The sequence below is a fragment of the Lacerta agilis genome, chromosome 7 (assembly GCF_009819535.1).
Source record: "Lacerta agilis isolate rLacAgi1 chromosome 7, rLacAgi1.pri, whole genome shotgun sequence".
Classification (NCBI taxonomy): domain Eukaryota; kingdom Metazoa; phylum Chordata; class Lepidosauria; order Squamata; family Lacertidae; genus Lacerta; species Lacerta agilis.
The window spans coordinates 47,326,746-47,353,822 of record NC_046318.1 but is presented as its reverse complement, the minus strand read 5'-3'; the positions used below and the strand labels follow the sequence as shown (position 1 = coordinate 47,353,822).

General features: G+C 40.3%; 1 protein-coding gene across 2 annotated transcripts in view; it reads right to left on the bottom strand.

Moving 5' to 3' along the window:
- The window catches only part of LOC117049966 (chloride channel protein D-like), a 62,827-nt gene that overhangs the window by 12,963 nt on the left and 22,787 nt on the right, over positions 1-27,077 (bottom strand). For both annotated transcript variants that reach the window (XM_033155177.1, XM_033155178.1), the window contains exons 9-13: positions 26,899-27,002; positions 26,006-26,177; positions 24,151-24,322; positions 15,341-15,507; positions 10,343-10,522 (exon numbers count right to left, since the gene is read on the bottom strand). In XM_033155177.1, coding sequence (XP_033011068.1) covers positions 10,343-10,522; positions 15,341-15,507; positions 24,151-24,322; positions 26,006-26,177; positions 26,899-27,002 — 795 coding nt within the window. The remainder of the gene's footprint in view (positions 1-10,342; positions 10,523-15,340; positions 15,508-24,150; positions 24,323-26,005; positions 26,178-26,898; positions 27,003-27,077) is intronic.

Sequence of the window (27,077 nt, the reverse complement as noted above, 5' to 3'; positions counted from 1 at the left end):
ATGAAACACACATGTCCCCAAGCAAATGTTGGCTTAGCAAGTTTTTGATTTCGTTTGCCAACCAAAGGAAAAAGTATACCTAATAAACATATAATAACACAGACGTAGTCCTTTGGATCAATTATTTATCTCTCAAAGGATATTACTGCATAATGCAGCTTTAAGTTTTCAACTTTGTCATATTTTCTAAACTATGATCTCTTCGATTTACTTTCAGTTATGTGACACTGCACTTTACTGGAGTGAAAGCATGCATTAGCTAAACAATGCAGTTTGGAGTTAGCGTTCCCATGCATCATCATGAAAGTGTTTGTCTCGTCAGTGGTGTCATTATTGTTACTGAGTACATCTGCTCTGCCATTGCTTTCTAACAAAAGAGCCATTTCTTACCAGAGAAACTAATTCAAGACTATGGATGTTTTCGAACAATCTTCCAGATTATAGATTTGAGGAATTTTAACAAGTAACTGGCTCAAGGGCTCCCCCTTCCTCACCACCCCTCTCTCACACAGGGCTTAATTGATGAGTTCCTGTTATAAGCTAAACCATAGTCTGCTATCACAGCAAAACTAAGGAAGGATTAAAGCTCAGTAGCAGAAGCATCTGTTTTGCAAGTAGGTGCCATATTTAGTGGTGCCATATTTCAAAAACTGAAACAAAAGTTAGTGAGGGTTTTTTGTTTTTTTTGCAAAGTTGTTGAGCTTTTTGGGCAAAATAGAAAAATGGATGTTTTGGAACTTTTTTTTAAAAGTAAAAACACACCCCAAACAGCATTGCTGACATGTGTTGCCATTTGTCCAGATTTTCCCGACATTTTCCCAATTTCCGCTCAGACACTGCTTCCGGCAACAGTATTCAGGGTATGTCCAGAAAATTCCAGATGTATGGCAACCTGCAATCTCAGATGCAATCCCTGGTAGAAATGTCCCCTGCCTGGAATCCTGGAGAACGACTGTCAGCCAATGTAGACAATACTGTGCTAGGTGGACCAAAGTTCTGATTCAGTATAAAGTGGCATTATGTTCCTAACCAACAAGCTATGGGTTTGAGCAATCTCACTATGCAAATTAATATTAAATGTAACTTCTTCTTTTTGAAAACAGTGTCAAGAAAACTAAGAGGGTACATTGACTTTTTCCTTACAGAGATGTTTTGCTACTACCTGTGTGGGTACTACCAGCACTTCACACTTTCACTTCTAAGTATGCAGTACGAGAATTCATAGGAGTTCCGAGATAGCTGCTAGAGAACCATTCACACATGAGTATAATTCTAATGTGGAGTGTGGCAACATTTTGAAGTCATCTAATTACAGTGCCTTATTTCCCGGGGCACCAGAAACAAGCCTCAGTTTGCAAAAATAGCTGAGCTTCAAATAACTCTGTTGTCAGAATGAATCCTGAGAAATTGAATCCACCAGTTTGGAAAGGCAGGAATGAATGAATGAATAAATGAATGAATGAATAAACTCACAGATTGCTAGCTAGTGACAATTCATTGCCTAAGGTCATATTTTTTAGCAGTAGAGGAAATGCTTAGGATGAACTCCTTCAATTTAAAAAAAAAATGCATGAGCAACCAACACAGGGCACAAACTATGCTGGCTTATTAATGTCAGACTATTCAAAAATGAGCAAAAAGTATCTGCCGCCCAAGTGAACTGGCAGAGTTTCCCTCCCCGCTTTTATGTTAGCTTACTGTCAGTTTCAGGTCAAATATGTTTCTGGCAATGCCCACTCTTTTGCAAAACGGTTTAGCCTGAAGACAACAAATTTCCAACAACCACTGAAATTTCAGTAAGTTCCGAGGATGGGAGGAGTAGGAGTTGCTTCAGTGATGAAATTGCACAGAAAAGCAGGTAAACTGCCAGAAGTTTCACTTATTTGCTAAACTGGTAATACAAGTTTTTCACTAGTTTATCTTTACAGGCAAAGTGTTGGGACATTTGTACATAAACGATACAGCATTATGGTTTCTGGTTAATCGCCTTTTTCTGTTCTGCTAAATAAATCAAAAATATTTCCTTTTGTTGAAAGGCAGACAAGACAAACAAGCAACAACAGATTTACTGTATTGTTCAGAACAGAAGGAGAGCACTGCTCTCACAGTGACGGTTGCCATGGCGATTAACCAGATGCCTGTGGGAAGCATGTAAGCAGAGGGCACTAGCACTTGTGCTCCCACAGTATGCTGAAGGTAGTACACAGCCATTGTGGCAAATAGCCATTGATAACCTTACCCTCCATTTTAATTTGTCTAAAGCCTTTTTAAAGTCATCCAAGACAGTAGCCATCACACAAGGATGGGGGAGAAATTCACTTCTATTGGCATTTTAATAAGAAACTACCCAATTTGTGCTTGTCAAACCAACATGCAAACTGAAACACAGCTCCCCTTTGAAATTTGTTTTTCTCCAGATTTTGCAATGCAGTTCTCCAATCAAATGACATATACAAAATGCATACATTAGGGGAAAGTTTGCATCGTATCAAAAGTCAAATATTAGTTAAAGTAACACAAAAATGTGTTGCGTTAGAGGAAATTACTTGCAAAAATGTGAATATTTGTCAAAACTGCACAGAAGAATATTTATTAGGAGAAATCCACACTAAGACACTGACAAATTTTCGTAAGTTAAAAAAAAACCCTTCCAATTCCTGCAAGAGAATTTTATTCATGCACCCCTACCATCACTACAGCTTGCAGTAGTGAATTCTGTGATTTAACTAAGAAATACCTCCTTTTCTGTCCTGAACCTCCAACTGTTCAGTTGATATGGAAACAGGATGAAGTGAACTGAAAAACAAGAAACTGAGAGAAACCAAAAATTGACAGATTTATCCATCTTTGTGCCTGGTGAATAACAGGTTCCTGTCTACATTACAAAGACTAAACAACAACTAAACGCAAAGAAAACAGAATAGTTCCTTGGTAATCACCTTCCATCTTAAAGGTAAAGGGACCCCTGACCATTAGGTCCAGTCGTGTCCAACTCTGGGGTTGCGGCGCTCATCTTGGGTTACTGGCCGAGGGAGCCGGCATACAGCTTCTGGGTCATGTGGCCAGCATGACAAAACCGCTTCTAGCAAACCAGAGCAATGCACGGAAACGCTGTTTACCTTCCCACCAGAGCAGTACCTATTTATCTACTTGCACTTTTGACGTGCTTTCAGACTGCTAGGGGGCAGGAGCTGGGACCGAGCAACGGGAGCTTACCCCGTCGCGAGGATTTGAACCGCCGACCTTCTGATCGGCAAGCCCTAGGTTCTGTGGTTTAACCCACAGCGCCACCCGCGTCCCTATCTTCCATCTTACCATCTTCCAAACCTACCTCAGACAGGGGACCAGAAGAAAGGATTCAGAAGAAGACTGAAGGGTTTGGTTAGGTTCATACAACAAGAGTTGCTGCAAAAGATATTGCAAAAGATATTGGGGTCCTAAGCTATATAGGGCTTTAAGTGCTAAAGCCAGCACTTTGAATTGGGCCCAGAAACTTGCAGGCAGCCTGCACAGCTGTGTCAAGATTAGTGTTATATGATTTGCTCATCTTGAGCCTGTCAACAATTAGGTGTGCAGCAGCCAGGAATATTGTATAGCCAACAGACCGGAACTGAACTTCACAAAATCTAAAGTGCTTGTTTTCTCAAGATCTTGTTTTTGCAAGATCTCATAGGTGGGAGATCAGTGGAAACCCACTGGAACAGGTTAAAAACTTTAAATACCTAGGCATCCAATATAACGCTTGCCAGAAATACCATTGTAAGCTTGCACTTAACGAAGAGGATATTCTAGCTCTGGCTATCACCCATTTCTTCTCTAACAGCTCCCAGCTTCACTAAAGGTCTTTAACGCCAAAGTAGCCCCCCAACTCCTGTATGGTGTTCCATTATGGATTGGTGCAGTTAACCAATCGTTGGAATGCACCCAATCCAAATTTCTGTGCAAAATCCTGGGGCTGCCAAATTGTGTGCCATATGCAGCCATGTGTCAGAACAAAGGCTGCTGGATACCAAAACAGGACATTGTGAAGAATGTGGCAAGATTTTTGAGTGACACTATGAAATTACATCACCATAGGTCATAAGAGCCATCTTCATACCTCATGATGTCTGGACAGTTTTTTCCTAAAGTATATCCTACTATGTTTTGTCAACTGTGTTGTGTTCTGATCCATGTACACAATGCCAACAAAAGAGATGGACTGAATTAGGTGGCCACATACTGCACTAGCTACAGTTTCCAATACTTTTTTAAAAGGTCTCTCTTATAATATCTAGTTTGGCACTCAGTCTTGGAAACTGCTTTTGACACTCATTTTAAAAAGTAGTGTCAAAATTCATGCATTGCAGGTCGTTTGACTAGATGACACTTGGGGGTCCCTTCCAACTCTACAATTCTATGGTTCTATGAAAATAAGGTGGGTGAGAGACACTGGCTCCACAGAGAGAAAAGAGTTATGTCCTAACTACATTATCTTTAGGCCTGGTTAAGATGTAACAACCTCAGTTCAAAAACAGATCCTGGTTTCTTATCTTGATTACTAAGTAGCATGTTACCAGAGAGCACAAGATTGTCTCCATTTTGTCCCCATACGAACACCTTGGCTCATAATCCCCCTCTTGCCTGTTAACAGCTAGCTGGCAAAAGCTGGCATGCCAGGACAAAGTGTGTTTGCAGCGCTAGTCACCATGAACAAGAGAGCTTCCAGTTCCTCTGTGCCTAAGGCTAAGGAGTTCTTAGATGCACAAAAGGCAAAAGTTCCCCAGATTGTAATGCAATCAGGAAAACCCCTTACTACTTACCAAGTGATTATTCACAGCCCAGAGTTCTTCCAAATAGTACTGAAATGTACTCACCTAGCCTGAAGCATGAGTCTATTCAGTAAAGTACAGGCCATCAACCTCCCTTTTTCATCTGGAAATCTTTATTTCTGTTGCCACCTGAGCTGCTGCCAGCTTCTGTCTTTTTAAGGCTATAACTGGTTTTGGCGCCCTGGACTCAGCTTGATTTAAGGAGAACACTCCTGCAGGCACACATGCAGTATGACGGATTCATTGAACTCCCAGCTTTGGGGGTCCATCTCTCACTCCATTGTCCTGCAATCCTTGTTGGTAAAGCCTTGCTATGCCACACTGGCTCTTCCTGCTCTTCACCCCAATGTTGAGGACCCTCATTCACCCCCCTTGAAGTGTTTTCAGTCAGATCTATTGCAATACGTCACATCCTCCCTCCCTTTGATTTTCCCCTTATTCTAGCTTCCCAGTACCCCTAAAATTACACACACTGTGTTACTATATATTGTGGTTTAAAAATAAATAAAGCTAGTATTTGGATCAGCTCTATCAGACCTGAGAGAAGCCTGTTAGAATATAGCCAGGCCTACAGGGGAAAGAGATTCTCCTAGCACTAAAGTATTCGCTCTTAGTTATTTGTGGTCCTGAAGGGCTAGTTCCCTGAACATGGAAACGTAGATGTCAGGCATCTATAGAATGCACATCTCATGCAAACATAGTAACGACCACAGTGTTCCGGTTCAGTCATCATGGAAAACTCCTTTAAAATGGCATAATATAAAGCAAGCCATACAAAGAGAGGGACAGGAGTACCTGGGCACATGGTTCATTCTTGGATCAATAAACCATGGTTTATCATTACACCTAAACTGTAAAATTGTCACAGTTTTCTGATAAGAACTCCAAAAATTGTAGTTTGGTACAGTTTTGCAGAACTGTTAACATGTAGAATTGATAGCGATGTTTTCAACTAAACTATACTCTAAATCTAAATGAGTAGATTTGTTTAAATTAATGGACCTGTTTTGGGGGATCTGCTGTGCATAGAAATAACATTGAATACAGTCCTTAGGCTTCCTACTTCTCAAACAAACAAGTAACACATTTTTCACAGTGCCTAGTACTCTTGGGTTCTCATCCCTTACTGATTCACGTGAAGATGTGGCACCTTCACTTTTTATTCCCATTGTTTTGTGATTTAGTGTGGTATTTTACAACTATCAGATACTCTCTCACAATTGGCAAGTGATGGGAAGTTCAAAATGGTATGGGCAAGTTAACAAGGGAAAGAATGAGACAAGCATTTTGGCTTGATCATTTATTAGCATCAGTTCTGGTTTTATTGCAGTGGACAGCTGGGAAATAAATGAGTGGATTATGTTTATTTAATGTAACATATTCAACCTGGCGGACACTATAGTTTGCGAGCCATGAGCAATGTAGTTCTGTGGTTTCTCGTATGCTTTTTAATAACATTTAACGGAAGCAGCAGGACAATGACAGAAAAACAGTATAAGAATATATGTTCGTCTCTTCACACTTTGGGTTGGATCCAGACGTTCATTGAATTTAGGATCCATTGAAGTTAATGGGTCATGACTTAAGTCCCAGTGGACTGGTTCACATGACACAGTAAGCCAAACCATGGCTTATCATGGCCACACAAATGCATACAAGCAGCTGATTTGCTCCTCCCTGGTGCTTTTTGCTCCTTCATCACACACTGTGCTAAGCCAAACCAGGGTTTGTGGTTAAACCCTCTCCCTTTGCTAATCATACCTTTGTTACAGGTCATAGTTAGCAAGGACAGAGCTTAACCATACATCCAAGGTCAGACAACATGCTAAGCAAACCTTGCCTTAGCTCAGCATGGTGTGTGAGCAAAAAGGACAAGGCAGGAGCAAAGCGATTGCAAGCCTCTCTCCAGGAGCCCACGCATTCATGCAGTCACAGTAAGCCATATTTTAGTAATTTGTTCTAAACTATTTTAAATATTGTATTTAGGGATGGGGCCACAGATCACTTGATAGATTATCTACTTTGCATGCAGAAAATATCAGATTCAATCCCTGAAATCCCCAGGAAGGGCTTGGAGGGACTCTTGTATGGAAACATGCAGAGCTTCTGCCATTCAATATAGGCAATATTGTGCTAGATGGACTAATGGTTTGACATGGTATAAGGCAGGTTCTTATGTTGCTACATTGCTGCAACCCCCCTTGGGACCTTATGGTGCAGGCGAGTAAGAAACAACAACAACAACAACAACAACATGTTAACTGAATCTAGATCCAACCTATTTTGTTTGTAGGTGTACAGTACAAATATGACATTTTAAAGTAGGAATGTTACAAATATTCATATAAGTACAAGTGCATCATATAGATACACTTATCAAGAAGACTTGATTGGCTGATTCAATAGGAGAATCTCGTTTGCCCTTCACAATATGTGAAACTGCCGTGTGTGACAATGAACATTGGGGGAAATTATCTCTAGGGTTTAAAATTTGATGAAACTGAAATTAAATGCACATTACTTCACCCAAATATGCACATCATGGATTACATTCTGATAACCTGTATACTGTAGATTTCAAATCAAGTGACTCATCTTAAGGAACTATTTTTTATTCTTCTGAAATGCCCAAATGATGTGAGTAAGTGGATACTCATTGTCCATCATCTTCATGTTTTCAGGTTTAACTGAATAAAGAGGTGCCTGCTTACATTCCAACTATTTCTAATTTTTTCTTGGGGGAAATGCATTAATGGTTGGGGGTAAGCAAGGAAACAGTTGTCTAGATGGCAAAAAAGGTAGTATGTTCTGTTCTAATTGTGTCCAATTTCTTATGCATGTCATACACAGTGGCGAAGGCGGAGCGGAGGCACCCCCTGGGGGGGGGTCATGACGTGTGCGTCATGACATCACGACACACGCCGGCACGGCGCATGCCCAGAATTTCCAGGCATGCATAGTGCATTCCGGCCAGCGCTGCTGCTCTCGTGGCGAGCCGGCAAGCGAGCAGTGGGTCGTTGGACTGCCCCATCTGTGCTGCTTTACAGACAGTCAGGGCAGCCCCACGAGCCACCGCTCGCTCACCGGCTTGTGAGGATGCCCCATCCGTAAAGCAGCATGGCTGGGGCTCCCCCACGAGCCGCCACTCGCTTGCCGGCTCACCAAGGGAACAGCAGCGCCGACTCGGTGCATCCAGGCCGGCGCTGCTGCTCCCACAGCGAACCAGCGAGCGAGCGGCAGCTTGTGGGGCTGCCCCATCCACCTGTAAAGAAGCACGGACTGGGGTGCCAGGCAGCAGGGGAGGGGCTGGGGAGTGTCACCCCCCCTCCCCTGGAACCTGGGGCGCCCCGCCCCCTATGCCCCACCCTTCCTACGCTACTGGTCATACACCCACCCACGTAAGCACACGTCTTCTTGTTGTTTGCTCATCAAAACTAAGCCAAAAGTTATAATGTTGGGATATTCCCCCAAGAACAGTTTGTTGTTGCTGCTTTCTTTTTTGATTGAAATACCATGATGGGATGGAGGCTATTTGTATGGTTTGCTTGTTTGTGAAATAATCTATTATAAATATGAGTAAGGGATGAGCAGAACAGCAATGTTTTGCACTGGACCAAACAACAGGAAACAAGGGCTACATAATTAACAATAGTTGAGTCAAACATGTGAATCTGACCATTTGCTTAATAACATGGCTTCCATGTTTTATTCTTCCTCAAATAAGGTTTAAAAAAATGCTCATTAAAATAGCTTATGGACAGAGTAGTACAACAGGAACATGCAGTGTCCTTGACTAGAAAGTTCTTCACAGGAAGCTTGCTTACGCTTACCAACATTTGTAACCTCAGTATTTACCAATAGTTTCCAAACTGGCTTCCACCCAAACAGCAAGAGTGGGACAGCAAGTGTTATGGTGGGGATCAGCAATTCCCAATTAGTTTGCAAGCTGCAAAATTGCTAGTTGCTGCAAAGTTACCTCAAAACCACTATCACAGTGGACATGCCACCCTAGCAGTTATATTTAGATGCCATCATTCCTTGGAAATTGTTAGCATATGAGTAGCTATAAGAAGTAGTCATTGGTCTTCCTATAGAGCTGAGTGGTGCCCATGACCATTAACACTTGGTCTTTCCCATTTCTACTGCTTTCTCATCCTTACCTTCTTTTCTCAACTGTGACTCTCCACTTACTCTAAAGAGCTAGATTGCATGCACCAGATACCCAAGGTCAGTATCAACAACTGAGTTTTTTTGTTCAATGAGAATTTTAAAAGCAGTAGCATTGCTACTCCATTGTCTTTTTCTTGATATTGTACAAACCTGAGTCATAAATGTGCTCTGTTCTTTAAAAAATAGAGAACAGCAGGAGGAAAGAGTAGTTAAGTAATCTCTCTGAGATATTTTTGAAAACAGAAACTGGAAATTATTGCCAAGCATTCCTAGGAAGAGCCCAGCTGTGCCAAAACAACCACAGCTGTGTACAAACACAGGATGCAATCCTCCATTATAGAGGGCTTTTAAGGCGGGTTTCCCAACTTCATCTCTCTTGTTTCTTGGTCTCTTTTCTGATGAAGCTAATCTGACCTCCATAACATCCAGAATTTCCCTCTAAACAGGTGACTGCTGCACTAAAAAGGCAGTAGCTTTCATCATAAAACATAGCCTGTCTTTAAATTATTTGTGCTCTTGTATGACTACTAAACATTTCATATGTCCATATTTTTTTTTATTTAAATAATTCATATGCTGCTTTACAGGGTGGCTTGAGTAACTTTTTTAATGAATGAAAAACCTGGGTTATATAGAGAAAATCTGCTATATATAAAGATTCCTGCTTATCTGCAGTTGTGGACAAAGGTGGAGTTGTTGTTTTTAACATTTTGCAAAATTCACAAAAAGGCTCTTTCTGTCTACAGACTGACAACTCACTAAGAACAAATGTCAGCTTTGATACAAGTTATTGAAGGATTGGAGACAATTGTGTACCATAGCATTACAAACCAAGTAATTGTGAGGCCAGAAAACAAAGCCATGTATATTCTGTTCTTTTGGAGTGGAAGTGCTTGCTGGCTTTATTTCCTGTTTACTGAAGCAAGCCATCACAAGCATTAGAGACTTTGCTGTTCCATCCGAATTCTGACATGTTTTATCTTGAAAGAGGTGAACTTGAGTAAGAGTAAACAAAGGGAAGTTTGCCAATGATATTTTAAACAAATAAAAATTATGATCAATTTGATAACACACATCCTTCTGATTCATTGTTTTCGTAAGCCTCCAAGTGCCTTGAGGTGTGTGCCTGTTTCTAAAGGAATATCGCACAGTTAACACAGAGGAACACACAGAGTGTTTATGCAAACACACACTGGCAAAAGTTGTTCCAAACTTTAAAGAGAAAACTGTTGCAGATCGCAAGCCCTCTACTTCATGACATGTTTTCTCATTAATGTGGTATGCTAAGGCCTTCATTCTTTGTTCTAAATATTGGCCTTAGGGGCCACTTATCTTCTGGGAAGAATGTAGTGGCTTCTTACCTCGTAATTGTTCCCAGGAACACCTCTGCCTGATCTGGCTTAGATTTGTAAACCACTGGGAATCCGCTATGGCTGGTGTTGGCAAGGAGTTGAGCCAAGAAAGCAATGTTTTCTCTTACATGGAGTACCCTGACGTGAAGCTTCATGACATCTCTGGCAGCAAACAATTCCAGGTTTAACCTGAAAGACATAAAGCAGACAGCCAACAATTTATTTAGTAAACAAGGAACAAGGTACACCGTACCACATGGGTGTTTGATGACTTTATAATGTGCTGGTGAATTACTTCAAGCTGCAAATAAATTGGTTTTATTTTTGTGAATATGTTGTTTAAAATGTAATTAGCCAATAAAGTCATTATCAAGCATGACTTTCCTGCCTATGAGTAAGATGCTTGATAAAGCCAACCAGGTGTAAGCATTAGTTTTCTAAGAGAAGATAAAAGCCATTAATCAGTTTCCATGAGTTTTTCTGCTTTTTAAAAATGTTCTAATTCAATATGAAATCCCCAGAAAATTATGTTCAGATTACAAAAAGTTCTTGGAGCTAGGAGGAGAATGTAAAGAAGAAATAAAACTTTCATAACAACAGTTAAAATGGTTCTCACCAATTGTTCACCAAGCTCAATAAGCTGCTGTGATCACTGATGACCTCTTGGAGATATATGACACATTAACAACTGCTCTGGTCATGTTGTACAGATATCAGAGAACATCTGTACCACATCTGTTCTATTTACATTATTTTAAGTGTTGTTTATAAAACTTGGTTGGCCACCATGAACATTCTGTAGAGGCATGTTGGCACAATAGAAGAAGAAGAGGAGTTTGGATTTGATATCCCGCCTTATCACTAACCGAAGGAGTCTCAAAGCGACATTCAGCACATGCTCCTCCCCTTTAACAACACTGTGTGGTACAGTAGGCAAAGAGAAAGTGGCCGACTCAATGTCACTCAGTGAGCTTCATGCAGAGTAGGAATTTGGCCCTTGGTGAAAGGCAGTGTTTTATTTCTTGGGACTACAAATTTTTTGAATGCAGATGGGATCACTATACCAAGTAGTAGCCTCTAGTCTTAATTTACTGTACTTCTAACAAGTGACAATTGTGGTGATTAGCCTTTATCTGGTTGCACCACTTCAAACTGCAGGTGGCACATCCCATGATTTAATAGTCCTCCATACAAAAAAGAAATATCTGTACACATAGAAAAATACGTTATACTCTTCTTTCTTATATGCCATTTTCCTAAACCCATGACAATATTCTTCCTGAAGGACATTTTACAGTTATAAGCAGACATGCTCTTGGAAATCAGCATGAGGAAACAGGCAGCTCTGCTCATTCACATCTTTCCCTACTGGATGGTTGGCTTTATCTAAGTAAACCTCACTCAGATCATTCGCATCACTTGGTGAGAATGTTTATCTATTGACTAAATGAAGGGTTTTTTTCAAAACAACAATGGATTTTAGCTGGGCTTATTGTAAACCATTGTTTTATTATGATAAGTAACTATTGGACCTTATATAAATACATTTCAAGAGCTTGCTTTTTGGGTGGTTTTATTTTCATGATGGTTGTCAGTAACATTTAGGCAGCCACATTAAGTTTTTAACTCTGAATTGTACAGAACATTCGCTAGGTGGCAATCATGGATGTAGCTTGCCTGTTGATATTAATTAACATTCTTCCTTCATAGGGGAGGCACTCTGGTGCAGGTGAGGCCTATTTCATAAGTCTCACTGGGAATGTTCTAAATGTCTCCAGGAATGAAAGTGAAAGCTGCATATAGAAATCAATCAAGATATCCAAGAGTTTAATGTAGCTCGGACTAGGCACCAGTGTGCCCCCCCCCCCAAAAAAGGAGCCCAATGAGGACAGAGCATGCTCAGTGGGCACATAATGTTGATTAACTATTGGGCAAGAGAAACAAAACTGTGAGGAGCATAATGGAATAGAGTGGCTAGAATCCTGAACTGAAGCACTCCGCACTGATTCGTTTGGTTGCAGACTCCACTTGCTTATTTAAAATTTGTTTATACCCAGGAACGTGGCTGCAACTGTGTCACATGGAAGATTTTAAAATAAAATGCAACTATAGAAGCCAGATTATCTTCCACAAGGGCCAGGGCTTTTTCAGTGTTGTCTTCGACCTGGTGGAATACTCTGTCCCACGAGACTAGGGCCCTGCAGGACCTGACCTCCTTCCACAGGGCTTGTAAAACAGAGTTATTCTGCCTGGCCTTTAATCTAGCCTGATCCCCTATTCCTTTTCCCCTTCCCTTTTTTATGAAGAAACCCTTCTGGGTCTCCACATTAAAATTCTTCCCAGGTCTCCCTATTGGCCTAGCATGACTAACCTGGCCAGTTAGCCCTGGGGATCCCACTGATGTTTGTTTTTATGCTGTTTTTAGCTGTTTTTAAGTTGTTTTATTCATTGTCTTATATTTGTTGTTAGCCGCCCTGAGCCCGGTTTTTTGATTGGGAAGGGCTGGGTAGAAATAAAAATTTATTTATTTATTTATTTATTTATTAATTAATTATTATTATTATTATTATTATTATTATTATTATTATTATTTCATTTTATAGATTTATACCCTCATCCTTCATAAAACTCCCAGGGTGGCTTATAAATCATCACATTGGGGAATTAACTAAGAAGCAGAGAAATCTGATCCTCTGGTGTAAGAATTGTTGTGCTAAGCTTCAAATCATAACAATAATAACTTAGCTAGTGTGTTAAAGGTGTTTCACATCATTATCTCAGTAATGTTTACAAGACCCAGTAAGGTGGGTCAGTGTTAGAACTAATAAATAAATCATGACTAGCAATCCTATTGTTCTGCCAAAGCTGTGCATACAAGATGGGGTTCCCCTGCTTTGCCAGCTGGCTTAGGAAATTCATTTCTGAATTAATAAAGAAACCGTGTCTACTTTTGAGGAAATGGAATACACTTATGACTGAAGGAAACAAAGGTTATCGTGTAAGTTAAATAGTAAGATATGTCGTTAAAAAGTATTTAACCAAAAATGTCTTCCAAAAATACTGAAGGGCCAAGGGAGACTAAGGAAAAGATGGGTCATGATTAGTACCTTTAAAAAAAGGATTCCAAATAGCACAGAAAGTCATGCCACAAGATCACACCACAATATGGAGAGGTATGCACCAGTATTATGACAGCCATGCCAACACCTTCTTTTACCTGAAACTTGTGTCTGGTCACAGACTGATTTTCTTATTGGCATGGTTTGCACATCATACTACACCATAGTTAAAATAAACTATGGTTTAATGTGAATAAGGAGTGTGCTGGTGCACACTGCTGAAATTGCAGTCACTTTGCTCCTCCCCAACTCCTGCTACTGCTGTACTACCAGGAGACAAACCATGGTCTGTCTTGTTGGGTAATCCCAACCCAGGTTCATGGTTTGTTGCTTTCCCAACAAGGCATGTCCAGAAGCCAGAGTTTGTTCTTGGATTGTGACTTGCAATTTGTTTGGGGACAAGAAACCACGAGCCTGGGATCAGATAACACAAGCCAGACCATGGCTTTCTGCAGCAGCACAACAGCAGCCATAATGGGGCAGGAGCAACATGCCCAGGAAAACCAGTATGCTGCTTGCTCGTATTAAACCACAGTTTACAGTATTTTAACTATGGTTAATGTGATGTGTGAGCCAGGCCTCTCTCTCTTTCTTAGTCACACACTTACACACAAAACCAACCCATTTAATTTCAAGGTGACAGATTCGACATGCAAATTTTCAGAGTGATTTCTCTAAGTTCATTTCACTCCAGTTAAAAATGTGCAAACTCCCACTTCAGAAAATCCAAGTCAGCAATATCAAAAGCTCAACTATGCAATACAATCAACTATTTAATGTAATGCCACTTTCCAACATGCTTTTATTTAAAACAATGTACGATTACTTTATCATAGTCTGAGTTCTTGGCTCCCCAAATCAGTTTTATGTGGCATATCACAGAGAATTTTGACAAGGCTAACATTAAGCTAGAACAGAACAAGCACCAGATTCACTCAGCACTTAACTTGTCCCATTAAAAAGCAGGCTGTAAGATATTTTCTTTCTGAAGTGTATAGTGACTTATAAAAGCAGGAAGATTTGCCAAGTTATAGAAGTGTTTGAGTACTCTTGCCCTCATTAAAAAGCACTCCCTGGCAACCAGCAGCTCTGAGTGTTCCAGTTAGCTAGCTTTTATAACAGGGAGGGGACAATTTATGGTGGTATGCAGCATAACTAGAAGTCACAGTGCATCCCTCTTGTTAGACACAGCTTAATCATCCAGTATCTAGAACATAACACACTGTATGATCTGACATAACTTTTTACAAGCAAAAGTGAATATCTATGATGTGCTAAAATAAAATAAAAAAGAATAGAAAGCTTTGTTCCCATTGTTCATTGGTTTATTAATGGGAAGCCTACTCAACATTTGGGGATTATGCCCAGCCTTGGCTGAAAATGAATATATTATCTCTTTCCCATCACTATATATCAGAAGTTTGTATGAGAAAAGAGACACACACTTAAAATGTCTCTTCTCCAAATATTAGATTAGTGGGGCACAAGTATAGCTTTTCTTTCCTTGCCAAAATGCTGCAATGCCAGCACTCACTATAATTTAAGCAGTTTCTTCTGATACTAGAACAAAACTCATTTTGCTTCTTGTGTTAGGAGGCAATTGCAGCTAGGTTTTCATCTGATATATACATGGAGATAGCTTTGCAGTGTGTTTTATGTTTTCAAGGGATATGATTCTGCACTTACTATATTTTCCTGTTTTGTCCCCCACCCCCCTGGATGCTTCCAGAAGTTGAACTAGGTTCCTTCCAGGTTTCTGTTTGTCCTTAACTCAGAAGAAATCACATGTTATGGCCAAATCAATATCTAAATCAGCAAATTAAAGACATCCAGTCATTTTACACTAACTTATAGAACAGCCACAATAGGAAAATAAGAAAACACTCACCATTTTTTCCTATGGCAAACAAATGGCTCAGCATCTAAGTAGGGAATGGATTTCAGCTTCAGCAAAGAACTGTATAGAGACATGTTAAACCAGTCACCAACCATTTTGGCTAGCATGACTGCCAGCATGATGAGTAGCAAGGACTGTACATCATTTGTGATCTCTACCTAAAGAAGCGGGGAAATGAGACCATGTGTTACTAGGAAAGAAGTGTGTTGTTGATAATTAGAGGTCATCTGTTTTATTAACAATTACATGGTACAAGAATTCTGTTAAATAAAATACTGTAGGTTTTATGTTCCAAACTAAGAAATGCAATGCGATGTTACGATTAACAGCCACTTTCAGCACTTTTTGAATAGCATTGTTTGAGAGTTGAGAGTATTGTGGGCCCAATTTTATGGAACTCCCTTTCAGTTGAGGTCAGGCGTGCACTCCATTGCAGCCATTCTGAGACTGATACCTACAGCACTTTCTCAGCATGCCTGATGTGCTCACAGGCTCAAAAGAAGGAGGAATAAAAACAGTACCCACTAAACTATGGAGGACCCACTAAAGTATGGATTCTCAAAGTGAGGAAGCCTTCTCCTAAGAAGCTGACAAAAGAAACAAAAGACTTTTCCTAACCAGCCCAAACAGAAACACTCAGATGCATTTTAGAGCTTTTTTGCTCTCCAGTAATCCCTACTTTGGGGTCACAGATAAGGATGGACAATTCAGTCCATATAACTTTCACTTTTATTCCTTCTCCATCCATTCCCTCCCTTTACCCTTTGTGCTGAACATCACTAAAATGCATTTTAAAATACTTAAAAGTTTTTTACAAGGTAGTCAAAGGGCTGACTTTGATGTTTTAAAGTCTCTCCCCCACCCCTGAACAGGGAAGAGCCTCTTGAAGTGGCTGGAAAGTCTGGGTAGCAATGCCAACAAGCAGGATGAAAATGTCCCTGGGAGTGATCAGAGACAAGCTGACATGACAGGTAGGGCTGGTGCCACAATGGGTTAGTGCATCTGGATGTTAACCAGATGGTTGTTGGTTCGAGCCCACCCAGAGATGGCTGTGGGCAGGATTCTTGCATTGCAGGAGGTTGGACTAGATGACCTTTGGAGTACCTTCCAACTCTAAAATCCTATGATTCTATACAGTCCTACCCATGGACATCGTAAAGAAAAATAATGACTGCCCTATCTGTATTTAACCTTGGTCAGAACGTCTTGCAAGTCCCCTTTCAAAGGTAATTCTACAACATCCAGCCCATTTATAATAGATGGGTGGTTGCCTCACTACTCTTGCAATAACCTTGATGTGTGGCAACTGACATAGCCTTGCTGCCCTTATTAAATAATAGGTGAATTATGTGTGCTCCAGTGCATGAAGTGCATGAAAGAGAGAGCACTGAACCTGCAAAGAGGAGACTCACACGGGTGATAAGACTGTTATAAAGCAAGTGTAAAGAATCCACTTGAATGTTTCACCTCAGCAGCCACTGAAGATGAAGTCTTAAATTATTAGCTACTGCATGTGAAACTGTCAAGACATATTTCTTCACACTTTGCCATGAGATTAGTCAGCTTCAGTAGCTGTGTGGTTCCCCTCTGTACAAGGCACAATATAGGATGCAACAGAGGGGTGGAATTGCGCTACCCATCATCATGGATGTCACAGCTACTCTCAGGTGGATGTTCGTGGACCAATCTAGACATGGTAAGGGAGAGCCATGTACAAAATCGCCTGGGTTTCAACACTTAAAGGTAGCTGCAATGGAACAGTACAAAAGCACCATGGGTGAGGCTTAAAGCTTTCCCTCCATGCCATTTTCCTGATTGAAATTATTCTCACCAAAGCTATTATTTGTCCCATCGGAAGAAACATGCAAGTACACATGATATATCTGTACATTTCTCCCTGTGGGTCAAGCAGCAACTTGCAACGAGGGGCAATTTTAATCAGAAAAATAGCAAAGAGTGAAAGAGTCAACCATCACCCCAACAGCTAACCTTCTCCCAAATCAGAATGGTGCACAGTTGCTTTTTTATGTTTTTAAATATGGGAGCTCCTATCTGAATACTACTCATCAAATGTAATTTAACTATGTAACACACGTGTTAATTTCATTCCTTATAACTACACTTATGTATAAATATAATCTTAACTATTTTAGGTTGTAGTCTCCTCAGGACAGTGATCTTTCTCTTGGCTGTTATTAAGTCAAGTATAGTGCGCAATGGTGACACCACAAAATAATGATACAGAAACAATATAATTCCGAACAGTTCTCTAAATCATAACAGCCGTACTAACTGGGGAAAGACTCAACTTCTCCAATAAGGTTTGGCTTCTGGGGAAAACACTGTACTGTATCCTCCAATAGAACTTGTTCTCATGCAAAAAAAAAAAAAATGGACAAGAGCACACCTGTTGCTCTATAAACTGATAATCTGAAAAGACCCCACCTCAAGAAAACTTGCTACTTGATTTGGGCTGCTCATAATAGGTAAACCTTCCCCTAGCCCTATACCTTGTAGAAATAAAACTTACACTGAAGGGACAGATATAAGAAGTAGGCAAATTGGTGCTAAAATAAAAAAACATGGAAGGAAAGGAATAGAAAGAAAAACAGGAAAAACAGCTTAACAGCCAGTAAATTTTATCTTTTAATCACGTGCAATGTAAAGTGCACTTAGGGGGCAGATCATAAGGAAAGATTTACTAGTTATGCTTGATTTTGCTATCTTATGTAATTTAGGTCTTATAGAGGTAACAGGCCATGCTAAAGACGGCTTGCCTTTAGGGTTCCTGCTCCTATACAGCCAGCACTGCTAATGGATTAAAGAAAAATACCATTAATAGGCAGATTTATAATTCATAAATCAGCAAATTAGTTTCACTTTGCTTACCTCATACATAACTGCGTGCTTAGTGAAATGCTTCAGAGGCTTTTAGAAAAAAACCAACCTTATTTTAGTCACTGGTGGAATTTTTCTGCAAGGCCTACAGTGATGTATGCCCCACATCATTATTAGCAGTTGGCCCCCTGTCTATTATTATAGTTTTATTACATAACACATACTTATGCATTTCATTAAGAGCATCAACAGGGCATGGCACATCAAAGAGAGGAGGGCAGCTGCCCAGGAAATTCAAAAGACACATTTTACATAAAACTACTGATAAAAGCCCTGGCCCTCATTCTTAGTCACACCACGGTTAACTTGTTTCTTGGTTTGGCTTTTGGTTTTGAAAATGTAGTCAAAATGCAACCTCATTAGAGTTGGGCCTGCTGATGCAGCAGACTTTTACTGACGATCTTTTTTTTTTACTCGAATTCATTGGAGGGGAGAATCTAGTTAAAAAGTTCCAGTTACAGGTGGGTAGCCGTGTTGGTCTGCCATAGTCAAAACAAAATCGAAAGTTCTTTCTAGTAGCAGTTGGTCTCTAAGGTGCTACTAGAAAGAACTTTCGATTTTGTTCTAGTTAAAAAGGAAGTCATTAAGTGCAAAAAACCACAACTGTAAAGGCAAAGAGGGCACCATTTATATTTACATTCATAAAAAGGCAAGTGGGTTGTGGTAAATGTGAAATTTCTTTAAAACCTAACAGCTGCCTGCCTCACCAAGTTCCCTTTCTCTTCTTGAAAAAGATAACTGCATAGTCCATCTTAGAACTGTCCAACACACTTACAAAAGCGATTTACACCAAGGATCCAATAATTCTGAGGTTTTCATATTTTTACTAACTCCAGAATTATGCTATGCTAGCATCTTGTTATCACCAGAGTTTTGGAGATTTTAAAATACATTGTATTGGTTTTCATTTATAACAAACAATACAGCATACACTTGAAGCCTGGAAGACAGACTAGCCCAGATAATTTTGCAGTCCTAAGAACAGAGAAGGTTGGTTTTTTTTTTATCAATTTTCTGTTAATCTTCACCCCCCACCACCACCACCACGCACACACATATCCCTTGCTCTGTTAATCTCCTCCTTTTCACTTCCAAATCCAGATTGCGCTACATACTATGGGATACTGCATACTTCATACTTTCACTATGTTTCCAATGTAGACAAAGTGATGCAGGCATTTCTTCCAGCTTCACATTTGGCCTTGGATGTTCCTACATTGAAGGGATACATAAAATTGATGCTTGCAATTCTCAAAGTGTCGGGGTGGAGGGGTTATAACAGGGGTCAGCAAACTTTTTCAGCAGGGTGCCGGTCCACTGTCCCTCAGACCTTGTGAGGGGCTGGACTATATTTTGGGGGGGAAATGAACGAATTCCTATGCCCCACAAATAACCCAGAGATGCATTTTAAAGAAAAGCACACATTCTACTCATGTAAAAACACGCTGATTCCCAGACTGTCCGCGGGCCACATTTAGAAGGCAATTGGGCCGCATCCAGCCCCCGGGCCTTAGTTTGGGGACCCCTGGGTTATAAGGAAGTGTTAAAGCTCGGGGCCATATAGAATTCATGTTCATATTTCACTCTACTCAACATATGCTTGGAATCTGAGGGCAGACTCAATTAGCTAACACATTGGTTCTAGCAACGTTACTCAAATCACAGCATAAAGGTTGGTACTGTGGTACAACCATTGGAAGTCTCTGAACAATGACGTTTAAGAAAAAGGTAGGTGCACTTGCCCATTGTTGCTTGCTCAACAGAACACTTGCACTCTGAAGTTGTCAAGCACAGCCAGAAAAGCGCTTAATGATGCTGACAGATGTAACAGATGGAAACCTTTTAGAAATTTATTTTCCTTTCCCAAGAGGAAATGTCAGCAAGGTTGTGATCCAGTGTCATGATACAAAGAAACTGAAGTCATGCTTTACCCATGCGCAACTACTGAGACAGTTCATCCTAGAGCATGAGCAATAGCTGTAGCTGCATACATTGGCTGAAGGTATTTGTAGCACCAGCTGCACTTCCGGTTGTACACAGAACTGTTATTGTGATTCTGCTTCTGTCTATCCTAGTCACTGCTCTAAGACTGTTCCCATCTAAAAAATAAAAAAAAACCATTGCCCTCCCAATCCTCACTACTGGCTTGTCACTCCTTTCACAAATAAGGCCAGCTGTTACTTTTGGCTGCAACTGTATTTGGCTCTTGAGACGTACAATTATACCTTTCTCCAATTCAGATTTCATTCCATTTTATCATCCAAAGCCAGTTCTTACCATCTGCATGAGGAGATTACTACTAGTTTCCGGCTAGATGTGCACCTACAGCTGTAAGGTTTGCACTTGAGCCAGCAGTGTTTAAGTTATTGCTGCCTAAAGAACCAACAGCATTCTACTTTTATTCCATTTAGGCTTCCCAAAAGAGACAATGTGAATGGTTCATACCAAGATTTAATCAGATGTGGTCTTTGAGCACTTTATTAGCTATAGTACAATTTAAGAGATTGAGTAGAGGATTTCCAGCCACTCCTGTTTCTGGGCCATATAAGGGTCATTGCAATAATTTTTGCCATCCAAGATCCTCTGCCTGAGGAGATATTTCAGTGGACAGTAGAGACAGCCTGGCCAATGGATTCTTGGGGCACTTCCAGATGACCTATTTATTGGACATTCATCCCAATTTGCTTGCAGGGAGATTAGAGAACATTGGCTATTTTATTAACATTCATTCTGATTTGTTGGCGGGCAGGTCGAAAGATGTTGAGTCAATGCAAGTGTTATCCCACACTTTCCAGTACATTTTTCCATTGCTTTTGGGAAGTAGATTTGCTGTGCAAGAACTCCCAATCAACTATAATTGTACAACCTGAATTTGCCAGTATGTGTATGAATCCCACCCCAAAATAGTGATAGTGTGGAAGTGCCCTTGATCTCATTCATTTTATTTCCTGTCACACTGCATATCACATGCCGTTTGCAATAGCTGAATAATCTGTTTGTAAAGTATGTCTCCATATACCTAGTTACAGGCAATGGGCACCCGCATGGCCCCACAGTATGCCAACATCTTCATGGCAGATTTAGAACAACGTTTCCTAAACTCCTACCCACTCAAACCTCTCTTGTACCTGCGTTACATTGACGATATTTTTATTATCTGGACACATGGTCAACAGACCCTGGACACCTTCCACAAGACATTCAATGACTTTCACCCCACCATCAACCTAACTATGAACCAATCTATGCAAGAAATACACTTTTTGGACACTACTATAAAAATACAGGATGGACACATAGACACCACCTTATACCGTAAACCAACTGACCGACAAACATATCTACATGCTTCTAGCTACCATCCCAAACATACCAAACAATCCATTGTATATAGCCAGGCCCTACGTTACAGCCGCATCTGTTCCAACTCTACAGACAGAGACTCTCACCTAAGAGATCTACAGCAAACCTTTTTAGAACTAAAATATCCACCTGATGAAGTTAAACAACAGATCGACAGAGCCAGACTGATACCCAGAGAGAACTTGCTGCAAGACAGACCCAAAAAAGAAAATAACAGAACACCACTAGTCATCACATACAGCTCCCAAGTTAAAACAGTACAACGCATCATCAGAGATCTACAACCTCTCCTAGACAATGACAGTTCTCTTTCTCAAGCTCTGGGAGGAAGACCCTTCATCGCATACAAACAGCCACCCAATCTCAAACAGCTCCTCACCCACAATAATACAAAAACAGGACTCAACATGGACACTGGTACCAGAGCCTGCAATAAACCCAGATGCCAACTTTGCTGCCACATAAACCCGGATAACACCATTACTGGTCCCAACAACATCAAACACACCATCTCAGGACTATTTAATTGCTCATCTTCCAACATTGTGTATGCAATCAAATGCCAACAGTGCCCTTCAGCTCTCTATATTGGACAAACAGGCCAAACCCTACGCCAAAGGATAAATGGACATAAATCTGATATCAGGAATCACAAGACAGAGAAACCAGTAGGAGAACACTTCAATCTCCCAGGACATTCTATAAAAGATCTCAAAGTAGCTGTCTTAATACAAAGAAATTTCAGAAATAGACTGGAAAGAGAAGTGGCTGAATTGCAACTAATCACCAAACTTAAAACCATGGAGAAACCTGGTTTGAACAAAGACATTGGATTCTTATCTCATTATACATAACAAAGCTATCTTTAGCCATCTTACCCCTTGCCTTTCCCTGCAAGACTAATTGCAGCCGTTTAGAGTCGTCAACAGGTTTTCCACACTTATCAGCCGATCACCCATTCCCACCACCCTTCTGAGTAATACCCCTCCCCACTCCCCCACTATATTTAAGGATCTGTTTCAGTGTATCTGAAGAAGTGTGCATGCACACGAAAGCTCATACCAAGAACAAACTCAGTTGGTCTCTAAGGTGCTACTGGAAAGAATTTCCTATTTTGTTTCTCCATATACCTGTAGTTGCATCTGCAGATACAAATGTACTTAACTGAAGCTTGTCCCTCAACATAAAATATTTTAACCTGTCTGTATTGGCATTCTGCAGGTTCTTGAAGTCACAGCTGTTTAAACAAGCATTCCCCTGATTTTCTGGCTTGAACCTCCTGTTTAATTGTTTTAATTGCTTTTTTAATTTTTATGCTGTTTTAATGAGCTTGTTTTGTTGTGCATTTTAATTGTGGGTGCTTATTTTAATATTTTGATAGAATTGTTTTATTGTGTACTTTAATTATGTGTGGCTATTTTTTTACATTGATTTCATAAAGTGTAAACCACTGAGAAGCCCTTTTGGCCATCAAGCAATAGCTAATTTAATTAATTAGTATAATATAGAATACTTAAACCAACAGACTTAAGCCTCATATACAGGTAGAGTTGCGTGGGCTTAAGCACAGTTATTTAACTGGGATGAAGTGAACTTTTCTCCATACTGGAACAGGAGTATGTGGAAATGTTACCATTAGACCTAGTACTTTCAGCAAAAAAAGAAAGGCAGAGAGCTGAGTATCAACATGGAAAAGGTAATCAGCCAAGAACGAAGAAGTGGGCAAAAACCTGTGGGGTCTGGTATTTCTTTTTAAAAAGCATTTTACTAACCTGTTCATCACCACCATATAACTCTTTCCAAATGGAAGACTGTGTGGAGAGCCAAAGCAAACATTCCAAAATTATTTTGGAACCTATCAAACACTATCGGAAAAATGTATGCACATTACAATTCAAGGTCACCACCTTTTAACTATGTTTTTGCATTGTCACGTCCAAGTCCTTTTTTTCTTCTCAAAAAGGAATATTGCAGAGTAGCCAACATTACTGCAGACCCTTCAGCTTTTTTAATTTTCTTAATGGTGCCATGATTTCTGCGTACTCCGAGTTACAGCTTTTAAGTGGTAGCTGTACTGTTTCTGACCTTTTTTATTATTAAATGTCAATAATGCTGGACACAGCTTTCAACACAGAGACTAGAAAATGTTCAAACAGGGATTTGTTGGTTTTGTTTTGATTTCCAGATATCACATTTTACTAACACAATCAGGACTCCACATCACCAGCCCAGGGGAGGGAGGTCCTACATGCTTAGAATAGGCTCGCCTGTAAAGATGTACAGAGCAAACCTCCTCATTCTTCACCTTACTCAGTTGTTGACCATGTGAAAAGGACAAGGAACCTCTGTCCACATGCTCCAAGGATCCTGGTAGGGCACCAGCTTTTCGAAGCAGGGCAAACTGCTGCTGACTTCAACTGTGCTCCTCCATGCTGCCAGTCTACTACTCAGAGACCAGAATACCAAATATGCTTTTGAGGCATTTGGTAACATCATGGCGGCTGATGGCGAAACAGCGTACAAGTTAGTTTATTGCATACCATGATAACTGTTAGGGAGATGGTTAGCCTTGAAACACCACTGAAGAAAGAAGCAGCTCCAACTGCAGCAAACAACCCTGGATCAATCCATGCACTGCGTTCATCAGTCTGAACCCCCAAAATGGAAACCAGTATCAAGCCAACTATCCTGCCATATAATGCACCTGTGTACCTGCAGAGGAAAAGAAGACAGTAAAGATACTTGTATGGGCAGATAAATGGTTTTCATTTTCTCTTGGTAACTGTGCTAGCAGAGAACTGGCACTATAGCATGACAACTTGTCTCCGCATTATAGAAGGGGACTGTCTTGCTGAAAGGGTGGTCCAGCTATGCTCTGAGAAATTGGCTTGCTTGCCAATGATGTTAGATAAAATCACAGGCAAGTAGCACAGGAGAGGGAAGCATGAAGCCTTCAATGAACTAAATTTTAGAAAATTTTGAAAGTTCCCCCTCCAAAAAATAACCCCTGCTTCAGTGGGAGGTAATAGTCTGGTGTTTTCCACTTTTCCTGTTAAAAGACAATATGTGCCCTTCAACACTGATGTGGAACAGCAGAGCAGCATTCAACACTCTTAGACATCAAATAATTATTATAATTATTTTAATTGAACTTTAAAGGTGGTATCCAATGCACTCATTCCATGAGTGCAAAAATTTACCCTGGTGAGATGAAACTTCTCCCCATCCACATGACCCACATACAACTATTCTCTGAGAAGGAGAGGTTGGAGGAATCTCCAGAGCAGATTTAGGGAGTGCCCAGGGGGAGAAGAGTGGTGGAAATTTCACTTTGCAATGATAAATCCTTGCACTTGCAGAACAAGTGACTTAATGCTACATTGAATACAAGCCTAAAAGTTCTCATAATAGTTTGGTAGGAGCTGGGTGTTGCTAATCTCTAGTGATGTCCCAAGCATTAGTCAACAGATGCCTCTGACACACACACAACCACATACCCCACAGCATTTGAAATTGAAATGTTTGTGATTTTTTTTTTCCCATAACAGGAGCAGCATCTTAAGGAAAGGTCTCTGATTACTACGTGACATATAAGTAAAAGCTGCATATTGAATTTTTAAAAAATCACCTGAAAAGAAAAGCCAAGTTTTGGCAATAGAGTGTCAGATATATCTCAAACGAACTCAAAATAATATCTCCAGGCATCCTTTTTATTGCACAGACACGATTATTTGTGGTCACGCTGCTATCATTCCCACTTTCAATACTATTTACACCTGCCAAAGTTTTGGGGTGGTCACACTGCTTCATTTCCAATCAGTGCACATCCTGTAACTTGCCATTGCTTTACATACTACAGATGTTCTGAGGGTTGGAGGTGTCCTGTTTTTGTTGTACCATAGTCCCACTAGACAACCATAATGTGATAACATTGGGGAAGCATTGCAGAAATAATAAAGCAGAATAAATCCACCACTAATGTGTTATTACTGTGCCAATAATACATTTCACAATACACCTGCAAGAAAGTACCAGCCTGGAGGAGCCCAACCAACCTGAGATGCAAAGACAGAAAGGCTCTGATAAATCATTAGATCTGCCTGCTCTTTTCAGCCACTTGTTAAGCATCTTTCTGAAGGCAGTTGGCCCACTTTTCTTATGAGAGACATAAATGCAAATCTATTTTGTCCAGAATAAGAGGTGGATGGTATACATGACTATTTTGACCCATCACCATATGTAGTAAATAACTAACCTCTTTGATTTACATGTAGGCAGCTGCAATGTTGAAAATGTGTGGTGTAAGTGAAATGTACTGAGTGACTTTCACCATACTGTGGATTTTCGTAGAGATGCCTGCATCCTAGAGTAGCATAAAATGAATGCAATACTTACAGCATAGGTATAACCAAACCACTTGCAATGGCAGAGCCTGCTGTCAAGCAGGAAAGCAAGAAGTAGAATACAAGTGCCGTAAAAAGAGAGGCATATCCAAATTCCTCGTGAGTTCCACGTCTGAATAAGTACGTGATTCCTCTCATCCCATTCTCAGCCAAGAGAGCAGCAGCTTTAAATGAGATTGGAAAGGTGGGAGGTGAGAGAAAGAACAAACAGAAGGGTTCTAATGTCCAGATAGTTTATCAAACAGGCTTCCGTGTGGAGTTGCATCTGCACAGGTCTCAAAATTACTTTTTTCACAAAACCAATGGCTTAACTGTTCAATCTCAGTTGGCAACTGTAAACCACAATTAAGGAAATGTAAGTTGTTCAGATCCACCCCTTGCTACCTTCCCTTCCCCTCTCTACTTCCATGCCACCTTCTACTTTTTTCCATAGTCTATTATAGATTAGAAGGATGATGTGGAGGAGGCCTGTCTAGCTTTGCTTTTACTTGTTAAATTCTACAGAGCACCAAGGACACTGATGCTGGTGGATAAGCAGATAACATTGTGATTGTGGTTGCTGTTTGTTATGCCACATCTTCCAACTCAAGATTCATTGGGCAGATAGGCAAGGCAAGTACTTTTAGTATTGCTGCCTATCCACCTAACCTATCAGGTCCTGTGACCAAAGTCCTAAATAGGGCTAAGCTACCCTTCAAGATCTCCTTGAATGCCTCAGAAACTGTTTCTAGTTTGTTATTCACAGACAACCCCAAGTAACAATGAAATCAAAGACTTTGGACAAATTGTGTTCTGGAGAGAAACAGCATAGTTGGAGAAATGCAGTTACATGAATGCTGGTCATTCATATTCCTAGTTCTACTCCCCACCCACCCTCCTGCATACCTTCATTGAAGGTTTGGTTGGAATATTTTGTTCCATCTGGTCCAGTCTGGATTGTTCCCAGGGGACAGTTATATTCTGAAATGTGCCACGTAGACTGGCTTATACTTGAAAAATCAAAAATAAAAGAAACAATGTTGTATTCATGAATAGAATACATACTGTAATAGGGGGTTCAGACA